A 12,942-nucleotide genomic window follows, 5' to 3' on the forward strand; every position below is an offset into this window, starting at 1 on the left:
AACACATGTAGCTTTGATTCTGTTGTGCAAATATTATGCAGTGCTTTCTGTGATAGGTTTGCCTTTCAGCAGTTAAGATTTTTTTTTGTGGGGGGGCTACTATAAAGTTAGTCCCCCCTCCCATAAAAATTCGTCATATCTTTTGACTTATAGCGGTGTAAAATTTGAAACTAATGGTGCAAAATTCGAGTCTAGTTTTTATATACTTATTGCTACTGGGGGGCCTATCTTAATCGACCCAACAAGACAAGTGGCAGAATCAAATTGAAAATCGCACACGAACTTTGAAATTCGAATGGTATATACCCATTTGAGACCACCGTATGCGAAAAAGATCGCAAACAAAGCGATCGAAAATACGAATATCGATTTTTTGTGTAAAATCCTCTAATTTCGTATGCGAATCAAAGTCGAATGGTTGCAAAAATACGGCCCCTGAGCTTCCAAGTAGCGTATAAAATTTTTCTATGTATAAATTGTTTAAGTATATAAAAAATCAATTGTTGATTATCTTTAAATTGTGTTTTTTTTGGGGTTTGTATGACGAAATCAAGTTCTTTCGTACTTAAAATATTTAAAAATGTTCTGTCATATTGGCAGTAAGAAAAATAAATAAATATTAATTTCATTGATCAAAAGAGATATATTTAAAAAAAATATTTACAGTTGTTTAACATTTCTAATAAAAAACAATATTTTAAGAATATTCCTTGTTATAAGGGAACCTGTTAAAAAAATCGATGAAACTCCTTGCATTTATGAGAATTGTCATTTTAAATGTTTTGTAGTTACGTTTTCCTTAGTTTGTCAACTTCTTGCACTTATCATTTTATGTAGATATCATTATAGTGAAATTAACAGTCATCACTTATTAATTCACACTTCAGGAGAAATTAATTATTACTTTGAAATTATTAGTTTTAAATTATGCAACTTGTACTATTTGATTAGATCGAATAGGATTTTTTAAATTTTATTTTAAAGATATACAAGGTGCACAAATTTTGCTAATGCAGTAAAACACGTTTTGGCTTGGCGTTTGTTGATCAAAATGTGTAACCTACAGTTTAAACCATTAGTAATCCGTTAGATAACCCTGGATTCAAAAACTAATAAATTAATACCTTAAAGATGAACCTGAAATAGATTACAGTAAGGTATGGATAGTCCGAACCCCGTATAATCCGAACTACTCTATAATCCGAACGCCCCAATTGCGTAAAATTGATTCCATAATCTGTGAACACCGTGAATTCCGTAATCCGAACTGTCGGTACGTACGCGAGCGTGGGCGTCTAGTGCGAAAAGATGATGTAACTTTTAATTTATATGAGTAGTACATAATTGTAAATTTGTTCTTGCAGCAACACGTTGCGTGGTTTTATAGTTGTTTTGACGTGTTTTATGGAAAGAGTAGAGTTATTTAGTTGTGTTGTGAGTTGCACGGTGCATATATGTATATGTATCGCATATTTCATTTAAACCATGGATTCTAAACGTAAGCATGTCAGATTAAGTCTTAAACAAAAGGCTGAAATATTACGTCTGCTGGATTCCGGATGTTCATTCACGTCCTGGGCGACACGCTTTAATGTCAGGAAGTCAACAATATCCGATATCAAGAAAAAAAGAGTGAAATTAATCGTTATGTCGCGTACTGAAAAAGGGCTGGGAATAAGAAAAACGATGCGCAAAGCGGAATTTTCTGATGTTAAAGATGCAATGTATACATGCACCAATTTCCGAAGTAATCATACTTCAAAAGGCTCGCCAATTTTTTTGACAGAAATGAATAATGACGAAGGAGTCAACTTCGAAGCTAGCAGAGGATGATTTCAAGGCTTCAAACACAGATTTGGAATCCGTTTGTTGAAAGTTACCGGGGAATAGCTGTCGAGTGACGAAGATGCTGTGGAACCCTTTCGTATAGAACTCGAACAAAAAATTGAGCAACTCGGTCTTTCTTCAGAGCAAATCTATAACGCGGACGAATCTAGATTATACTGGCACTGCCTTCCCGAAAAGACATTAGTACACGCAGACGAAAAGTATGCCCCGGGTCGTAAAATCAGTAAAGACCGAATTACATTTATGCCTTGCGCAAATGCAAGTGGCCGACATAAGTTGAGGTTGGTTGTGATCGGTAAATCATAAAATCCAAGACCATTTAAAAACAGCAACCTACCTGTCTGTTACCGAAACCAAAAAAGTGCTTGGGTTGATCGAGTTATCTTCGAAGAATGGTTCCACAGTGAACCAAGCGTAAAAAAGTATCTTCGAATCAATAATTTTGAAGAGAAAGCTCTTTTAATACTGGACAATGCTTCAGCTCACAGACCAGGCCAAGAACTAGCCAGCCATGATGGTAATATTCAAGTCATGTTTCTTCCACCTAACTGCACTGCCCTGGTTTAGCCGATGGACCAGAATGTGATCCAAAATATAAAAGTCACATACAGAAAAAGGCTGCTGCAAGAGGTACTTGTACAAGATGATGAAAACATTGCGCAATGTTTAAAGAATGTATCACTAAAGGATGCTGTGTTTGCATTAGCCGAATCTTGGAAACAAGTGCCTGAAAAACTGGTGAGAAAATTGTGGTGTCAACTTCTTTCCGCCAAGGACATGGATGAATGGGATGAAGAAGATTTGATATCACCCCTGCATGCTTTACGAGGAGAAATATGTGATTCTATTTTGTCAGATGAAGGACCTGATGTAGTGGAGTTAGTGAACAAAGTGAATCGTGCTGATAATCCGATAGATAAAACAGAAGTTGAAAAATGGGCAAGAGGTGATGACGAAGAAAATTTGGATTTAGAGATCTTAGAAGATGATGAGATCATTGCTAATGTCGCAGGAGAAAATCAGAAACCTGATGACGAGGATAAACTTACACAGAAAATGTCCAGCAAAGAAGTGGTAATCTCATTTGATAAGTGTCTACGTTGGGCGGAAGAAAATGAATTGCCACTGCATGAAGTGATCCTTCTAAGAAGAATTCGACAGAAGGCTGTAGATCTATGCATCAAAAAATCTGTTCAAAGAACTCACAACAAATGGACAATTTTATTCAAAGAAAATATTAAGAAGCAATGAAGTATGTCCATATTATGTATGCAGTTAACTTGTTTCTTTAAAAATCGTCATTATTTTTCTTGTTAGATAAATTTTTACTGAATCTTTTGTTGGATTTCCTGTTAAGTTTCTTTTTGTTTTGAAATATGCATTTATGTATGCACATTAATAAAGGTTTTTAAATCCATTATGTACAAATATGTTTTATCGTGAGAGTGCATTTATATGGTGAAGAAAGTTATCTATAAACCGAACGTGTTCGGATTATCCATACATTGCTGTATTCTGGTACAATGTCCGAAACAAGTAAAGTTTTTAAAATATGTTCGAAGAATAATAAACGAATGGAGGACAACTTAAAATGTATTTTTTACAATTTTTAATTTTTAATGTGTTTTATACAAGTATCCTATTACAGACTGAAGAAAGATTACGATCAGAAGTGCCTATTAAGCCAGACGCTTTAAAGGAAGCTGTGCCAACCGAAGAACCACTTTTGTCGGAAATGCCATTTGTGGAACAGCAAGTTGTCATTGGTGAAGGAATCATTCCGGGAGGTAAGAATCTATTAATACCTTTTCATATGTATTATATAAAATAATTCAACAGATAACCTTGTATTGTGGTATAAGACCCTAGACCCTGAATGTAATGTTAGATACCTGCTTGACAAAAAAGCCTGGGAGAAATATGTAAAAGTTAGTCTAGTTTTTTTTTAAATTTTACATCTTATACACAATGCCGTCTAAACCACTCACTTTTTATGCTCAAAATAAAATCCTCTATTGCTAATACAGACACGGGCCCTATTTCTTACTTTGGTGGTGGTCACCCTTATCGTCATCTCTTCTTTCATTCTGTCAAATGCCTACTATTAATTCTGCCAACCAACTCTTTCCTCGTTCTTATCTCCGTTGTGTATACAAGCTCCTTTGCCTGGCCCCAGACCAAAAAATCCAATGGAGGTAAGTTAGGCGATTGAGGGGGCCAAGAAAAGGCGCCGCCTAAGGCTGACAGCCAAGGTCCAATGCGCTGGACAACCTGGACATCTTGTTGAGTGATTATTGGCCTTTCTCGTTCCAAGAGTCCAGCTACCGCTAGATGATCAAGGATATCATTTTTCAGGAACTCTAAATATGTTAAATAAAAAAATTAAAAGTTTGTGATTGGATAAATAATAATAATAATATATGGATTGGGTGAATTAGAATTTGGGATGGGAATAAAAGGAAGAAAGAAGAACAAATATGGAAAGTGAGGGCTAGGAGAAGACTTAATAGAGGTGACTGCTTTAGGGATCTTCTCTAGCACTAACCACCTTGGTAAAATATAAGATATAAGCGCCACCTGTTATATCCCGGAAGGAGAAAAAGATCGCGATTATTAACAAAACAGGAAGTTACTGAAAGCATTATACCTACAACCCTGAAAGAAAATCACACTAGGAAGAACAGACAGGGAAATTTATAAATACAATAAATTTTATTGAGTAGACATTAATAAAATGCGAGAAGCGATTTGTATAACGTGTATATATTTTTCTCCACTACTAGCAAAGCGCTTTCGGCTAACAAATAGCAATCATCAGTGCTACCTAAAAGGTGTAGAGAATATAACTTTAAAAGTTCACTAGAATTATCACACTTACGGATCAAATTAAATAATAAAAAGCAAAAATAATAAAAATAATAAAAAAGTATCTCCTTAAGCGCTTTGCTAGTAGTGGAGAAAAATATATACACGTTATACAAATCGCTTCTCGCAGTTTATTATTTTATTATTGTCTACTATTTATCTACGTGTACAAAGTCACTCTTGCAGGTTAAATTATATTGACCCAAAATAATAATATGTACACTGTGTCCCATTTTCAATGAGATTGCAGGGTATCATACGCAACCTGATACAAAAATGCGTTTATTTCGAAAACGGTCCACTTTTTGGAGATCAAAGAAGTATACCTTTTTGGACTAGAATTAAAAACCGTTTTATTATTTTCACTCGCAAATGTGCGTACAGGTAGGTCAAAAAAGTTATGACCATTTTAATCACTTAATGTTTTATGTGGCGCCATCTAGTGGTAATGGGAAAATAGATATCATATTCGTGTTCCTCATCCCAAATAATAAGAGTACGCCAAATTTTAGGTTAATCTGTCCAGTGGATTCCAAAATATTTCAATAAATGTTTGGTAAAAAATGAGTTTTAACACCCTGTAGAACAAAAACCCATAACATTTTGCTAAGCGATATTGAGCTCAAACGGTTTATTTTCATGTCAGGTATCCTACATTTACCTATGTCCAATTAATTATGGGGCACCCTGTATATTTCTTTTTGAAAACAACAACTGAGACAATCAAGCATTAATCTAAAACATATTAGTGTAACATCAAAATAAATAAATAATAAATAGCACAACACAAATATACAAGTAAGAAATCGAAATCTAAAATATGTCCATTATTATTGCTTTAACATTACAAACTCAATCAATAGACATCACATAGTGTATATTAAAACATAACCAAGTTCAAAAATGCTCTATGAAGTATTCCTCCAAGCTATAAAATGCCTTATGAAGCAGGATTGTTTTTACCTGCTGTCGAAAACGTTTAGATGTTTGAATCTTCCGTAATGACTGGGGACGATAATTAAATATTTTTTTGCTCTTGTAAAAAATTGAATTTTGTATCAAACTAGAAGTAGGTATTGGTAAATTTATGTTAAAAGATGACCTGGTATTATGTAGGTTAACAGAGTTAAATACAGAGTAATATTTCTTATACATTAAGCAAGCAGTCTCAAGAATAAAAATTGAAGGGAGAGTCAATATATTTTCCTTTATAAAATAAAAGATAAATGGGTGGCGGTATCCAACTAAAGCTGCTCATACAACCACCCAAAAATGTATATACAAAACTATCTATCTAGTATTCTAGTACAACGATATAAACTTAAAATTAAGCTACGTACTCAGAAAAAAAAGAACAGGTATACAAGAATTTATGACAAATAAAAACAGTATATACATTTTATAACTAAGTTGAATTAAGTTCGGAGAGACAGTAAATATTTCTTGGTTCCTTCTCGGAAGATCAGCAAAGACGAACTTTGATCTATATTAGTGGAAAGTGGGTTAAATAATTGTGCATCTAAGTAGCTAAAACTACGCTTAATCCATTACTATGCCTTGGCACACATAGAAGCCTACCATGGCGACTCTGAGCCGACCGAAGTGATACCTTTCTCTGATAGGGAGCCAACCAGATTTTCTTAAATGTGGCGTTATGTGATCATATTTTCGAACATCATAGCAAAACCTTAGGCATGCATTTTATTCAATTTATTCAATTATTCAAAAAACTTTACAAACACTACAAATCGGGTAATAGTAATTACATGTAAAGCCTATAACAGGAAAAAAACAAACAAAAAACACATTAAAATAATTTCACAACAATAATACTAAACCTAAGAGAAAAAAAGTAAAGATAAAAAGAAAAAAGTAAAACATGAGTCCTAAACTATGTCCCGATGCTCAAGCAACCTCCTAATTTCCTTAACCCTGATATTAAATATATCTACATCTTCAAAGCCATTTAAGACATTGTTACAAATCCTTAACATATTATTGATTGGAGATGTAGTATTAAAATTATTTATGTAAAAAAGCTCTTTATTAGTTATTCTTAATCTAGTCTTTGGTATCTTAAAAGAAATGTATTCAATTAGATCACAGCTTAAGTATTTAACATTATTTACCATAAAATATATAAAAATGACTGCCCGATTCTGCCTTCTGGTACAGAGCATGTGGAAGTCAAACGTTTTTAACATTGCCCTGTATGAAACCATATATGGGTATTCTTTGTTCTTTCTGACATACAGAAATCTTAAAAATCTTTTTTTGTATACCAGATAGTAGAGGCATACTCCACATGTGGCCTAACAAGGGCATTATAAAGTCTAATGATAGTGCTGACTTTAAAATTTTTACTGTTTCTTGTTACAAAACCCAAAGAACCGTAAGCCTTATTAACTATTTCACTATAGTGACAATTAAATTTCATATTGTTCTGAAAAGTTACTTCCAAATCTCTAATAAAGTTTTTTGTAAGAATTTTGGTATTATCAATATAGTAGTCTTCAAGAAAATAGTTAACTTTACGAGTGAAAGTGACCACAGCATATTTTTGAACATTAAGGGACATCTTATTAATCTTGAACCAATCAACCTCAGAACGTAGGTAATTTTTAAATTTTACAGCATCTTCCTTGACAGCAATAGTTCTAAATAGTTTAAAATCATCAGCATACATCAGACTTACAGATGAGGAGACGCAATCAGGCAGGTCATTAATAAAAAGAACAAAAAGCAATGGACCAAGCTTGCTACCCTGGGGAACACCTGAGGTTGACATATATTGATCTGATAGACATTTACCAATCTTAACCACGTTATTTCTCCCAGATAAATCAGATTTCATGAAATTACAAGCTTTTTTAGAAAAACCAAAGCCAACCAATTTATTTAAAAGCACGCAGTGATCTACCTTGTCAAATGCCTTCTCACAATCGGTGTACAGTACATCTAACTGCTCCTTAGACTCAATTGCCTTAGAGATTTGTTCTAAGAGGATACACAGATTTGTCACTGTGGATTTATCATTAACAAAACCATGCTTACACTTGTTAATTTTATGTTTAACATGTTCATATAAATTATCATAGAGAATGTTTTCAAAAATTTTAGATAAACTATTTAAGAGATAAATAGGCCTATAATTTGATATATAATTTTTCTTGTCTTTTTTATGAATTGGTGAGATCATTGATATCTTTAAAATATCTGGAAAGGATTCCTGTTCAATTGACATGTTGAAAAGATACACTAGGGGTTTTGTTAAAAGATCAGCACAACCTTTATAGAAATAAGAAGAAATTTCATCTGGGCCGGTAGATTTTTTAGGTTTAAGTTTCTTAATAGCATTTATTACATCACTCTCATATTTTTTTTTGAAAACAAAAGTGCCCCATTCTTTATTATTTATGTGATGATCGGAACAGCCAGCTGTGCTATACTTAGACTCAAAATATTGGGCAAAAGCATTTGCAATATCAAGGGGTTTATTGAAATTGACATTATTTAAGGTCATGGTCACTGGTATACCTGCACTCCTAGCTTTAGATTTAAAGAAAGCCCAAAATGCGCTTGGATCAGCAGCTAAATTTTTTTCAATTGAAGTTTTGTACAAATTATATTCATAATTTGTTTGATTTTTTATTTCAGCTCTAAGGTGCTAATATTCAACGCATTCTGGGCTCACTTGCTTCCTCAACTGACAGTGAAGCTTATTTTTCTTTTTAATTTTATTTTTTAAATCAAGAGAGCCATATTGGAAATTTCCGAAATATCCGAAATTTTGTATCTTTTGTAGGCGCAGATGGTCACGCTGAGTTAAACAAGGTATAAAAACATTACAATAATTTTGGTGGGATAACACTAATCAGTCAGATAATCTTAGTCTTGTTTGAACATCAAAAGGCTCTCTATACATATACAATAATCTTAGTTTTCCAAAACTTTTTTGAATACATATATTCATATGTATAGCGTATACATGATTCGAAAATCTTAAGTCTAAACCGACAAACAAACCTAAATTTTTACAAATAACTATCGGATTTAATGGAACATTGTTAAGCTTTAATAAAAAACGGTTATAATTTAAAATAAGATCTCTTGATTTACCAAATATAATAAACTGAGTTTTGCTTTTATTAGGAATTAGCCAATGCACTTGGAAAATATCATACATATATACTTTGCAAATCAGTGTCCATATATATTCCTACATGCTACTTCAACATTATTAGCGTTAAAAGAATAATATACTTGAGTATCATCAGCAAATTGATGTGAGTTAAAATAGCTAAAAAATTTATATTAAAAAATATTTATTGCCGAAAAGATATGTAATTATAAAATATACAATTTCTTTTACTAGATTCTGGGGGCCAACAGCTGCTGTTATCGGGCGATCCGGTAGCGACACAAAAGTTTCTCGAATCTCTTTCGGACGGATCCACGGACTTGGCAAATATTTTGGCAAACGCAGAGGGTGGCAGCGTCATGATCCAGGCCGATGGGCAAAATATTTTGATTAGGACAACTCCGGCCGCACAACCTGGTATGGCGATTCCTGAAAGTAGCGAGGTGAGACTTACACATATGTAAAAAAAATATTTTATTTATTCATTTATTTATGGTTTCATAGAAATATTTTTTTTATAAACAAGATTTTAACAATTATAATACGAGACATAAAAATAACAAGACAAACAACACTTATAGGGCATTTAACTTTTTTTTTTAAAGATCTGAAGAATTTTTATGACCCTACTGTTAAGTTTTTTTCTTAAAATTTATCCAAGAATCAGCCCCTGAATTTTTTCGGATCTATTTATTTACACCCTATAAATTAATTAAATTATATATACATATAACCCACGCACAAATCTATGATTTCAGTGCGTTTGACTGTTTTATTTATTTCTCCACATTTAGAATTACGAAATATTTTCCGTGGTTTAGACAAGTTGTATTTTGGAAATAAATAAATTACAATATAGGCGATAAAATCTGTGGATTATCTCGGTTGCTATAAGAGAAAGAAACGGTCAATAAAATTATGTGCTTAAAATGTAATAAAAATTAGTCGTGTATGTATCTTTAACGATAATCTGATAAATGGTATTCATTATTTGGATTTGTTGTTTTTCTTAATCTATAGGAATGGATTAAATGAACAAAGTAATATATCAGGTGAGCCAACGTGGGTGTGCAAATTTCATGATAAAAGTGAATGAAGGCTACTTAATCTCCTGTGCAGGGGGACAAAACTTCTTCTTAGTTCAGCTTGCGTATTTACATTTATTACCTTCCAAACGACATAGAGTGTTTAATCTTACTTAAAAAAAAATAAAGAAAAAATTAGGAACAAAAGCTTAGTAATTTCAAAAGCAGACAAGGGGGATTATAATTATAATAATTTGATTATAATGGCGACGATTATGTTCAGAAAGTTAAAAATTTTCGTTCAGAAAATAATTTTATAAAAATTGAATCCCTTAAAAAAAAATCTAAATGGACTGTGAAATGTTTTTATTATTAACTTTAATTAATTTACATTTTATTTAGTATTTGGTAGCATACCCTTTATTTCTAATAACTGCTTCACACCTTTTTATTTCATTGATTTTAATAGTCCATCAATATAGTCCTGAGAAATTGCTTTCCAGGTTTGTCCGGAAAATACGTATAAAAGTGGAATAATATTTTAATTTTACAATTATTCAGAAATTTCAATATGGTCTCCTTCAAAGTACTCCCCCCTGAGACAAGATGCACTTTGGCCAACGCCGTTTCCACTGTTGGTATGATCGCTGGAAGTTAGGCTCTTCAATTGCCGTGTCGTTTCGGACTTGATGGCTTCCACATCACCCAAGTGCCGCCCCCGAAGCACCATTTTGAATTTAGGGAACAGAAAAAAGTCACAAGGGGCTAAATCGGGTGAATAAGGCGGGTGTTCTGTCACAATGATTGAGCTCCTAGCCAAAAACTCACGCACAACGAGAGATGTGTGTGCAGGCGCGTTGTCGTGATGAAGGATCCACTTGCGCCCTTGAGCCAAATCCGACCGAACTCGAGCCACACGAGCTCTGAGACGACGCAAAACTTCAACGTAGAAATTCCCGTTCACTGTCTGGCCGGGAGGAACAAATTCGTTCAACGTTTTCCTCAGAAGTCGATGTGGAGGGGCGTCCTGACCGTTGGTTAACTTTTACATCTTCTCGGCCTTCCCGAAACCTTTTCAACCACTTGTTGACAGTTGGTTCCTTTAGAGAATTGTCTACGTAAACTTGTTTCAAACACTCGAAAATTTCATGACCATTCTTGCCTAGCTTTGCAAGAAACTTGATGTTAATTCGCTGTTCCTCAATCAGAGAGAGCTCCATGCTGACGGCAGGTAGAAAAAGGGTTACTTTAAACGTGTAAACGTAAATTCGCTATAACTTGCAGAGCGCTTTGGCTCGAACTGAGCGTTCAGTGGATGGTATAGAGAGAGGAAACCGCCGGGCCGCCCCTCCCCTACGCGTAGATACGACGCCACGAACATTTTATACGTACTTTCCGGACAAACCTCGTATATTGAATTTCCTGATGCAATTCGTTCATATTTGATAGAGTTTTTTTATGAATTCTTCTATCAATTTCATCCCACCATTCTCAATGGAGTTGAGATCTGGGCTTTGGGCTGGAAAAAGCATAACATCTACAAGTTTATTAACACTTAACCAATTTTTAACTAATTTTGATGTGTGTTTTGGGTCGTTGTCATGTTGAAAAATCCTTTTTAAGCACATGTTGTCTTCTGACCATGGTAGCATATGACTTTCCAATATGTTTTGGTATACAAAGCGATCCATAACACCTTCAATTTTCACCAATGGACCCATACCTAACTCGCCAAAGCAACTCCAAACCAAAATGCAACCACCACCGTGTTTTACGGTGGGTCGCGTATACTTAGGGTTAAATCTTTCATTCATATCGCATATTGGTCCCTATTCTAGCAAATATTATCGGATCTAAATAGTTTAAATCGACTTTCGTTCTGAAAATACTACTATTTTCCATTTTTGGTAAGTCCAGTTAAGATGCTCTCTTGCGAATCGAAGTATAGACTCTCTGTTTTTCTTTGACATAATCGGATTATTTGCGGACTTTCTGCTATGTAAACCAGCTTCCTTAAGTCTTCGTTTTATAGTGCTTACCGATATTGAAACAAGTTCTAACTGCTGCTTAACTCGAGAAGTACTAATAAAGGGATCTTGCACAACCAATCTCTTTATATTTTTTATCCACCAACCATCAGTTTTTCTTTTCCTGCCACTTTTTGGAACTTCTTCCAAAGTACCCCCTCTATTAAAATAAGAAACTGTTCTGGATATTATGCATTTATTTAAATTTAAGTCTTTTGCTGTTATAGACTGCTTTTCTCCTTTTCTTATTTTTTCCATAATCTTTTCCTTTATTTGCAGTGACAAATGTACACCCCTTGGCATTTTAGTCTATTATTATATCACTCACCATAGATTATCTGAAGAGTACAAACGGGACTGAACAGAATTTCAAATAAAATTTAGTTGCTCTGTACAGGGGTTTCAGAACTATAGGATTAAACTTCTAGGGGTTGTTCAGTGCAACAGTAGAATCCATTTGAGTATAGGAACCCATGTCCGGAAATGTGTCTCTCTTTGCCACTACGGCCCTAAGACGTGTTTAAATTTAGAAAAAATATACTACACTAAAAATTTGATCCTCGTTTTGAATGATTTCAAATGCTGCTGTTATTCGTCCAATTAAGTCTAGCTCTGATTCTACTGGGGTTTCGTAGACTAAAGACTTTACATGTCCCCACAAGAAAAAAATCGAGCGGCGTTAAATCGGGTGACCTAGGAGGCTAAGAAACTGCTCCACCTCTGGCAATCCAAGGGTGCCCAAACCGCTGAGCCAAATACTCGCGTATACTTGTACAGCAAAGTGAGCCGGCGCTCCATCATGCTGAAACCACATTTGCTGTCTAACGTTTAGTGGAACATTTTCAAGGAGTTCTGGGAGAACTTCCAAGAAACGCAGATAAATAGGTCCTGTTAACCCTTCTGGTAGAAGGTATCGCCCAATTAAATAATCATCAACAATGCCTGCCCGTACGTTGACACACCAACGATTCTGATGTTTTCTTGGAAACATTGTATAAGGATTTTCTTCGTCCCAAACATGGCTATTCCTACTATT

General features: G+C 34.1%; 1 protein-coding gene across 1 annotated transcript in view; it reads left to right on the top strand.

The window, feature by feature from the left end:
• LOC126741140 (titin-like) overlaps nucleotides 1-12,942 on the top strand; it is a 177,162-nt gene that overhangs the window by 130,360 nt on the left and 33,860 nt on the right. Inside the window, exons 20-21 of the mRNA XM_050447482.1 lie at nucleotides 3,497-3,635; nucleotides 9,089-9,297. Coding sequence (XP_050303439.1) covers nucleotides 3,497-3,635; nucleotides 9,089-9,297 — 348 coding nt within the window. The remainder of the gene's footprint in view (nucleotides 1-3,496; nucleotides 3,636-9,088; nucleotides 9,298-12,942) is intronic.

The sequence above is a fragment of the Anthonomus grandis genome, chromosome 10 (assembly GCF_022605725.1).
Source record: "Anthonomus grandis grandis chromosome 10, icAntGran1.3, whole genome shotgun sequence".
NCBI lineage: Eukaryota > Metazoa > Arthropoda > Insecta > Coleoptera > Curculionidae > Anthonomus > Anthonomus grandis.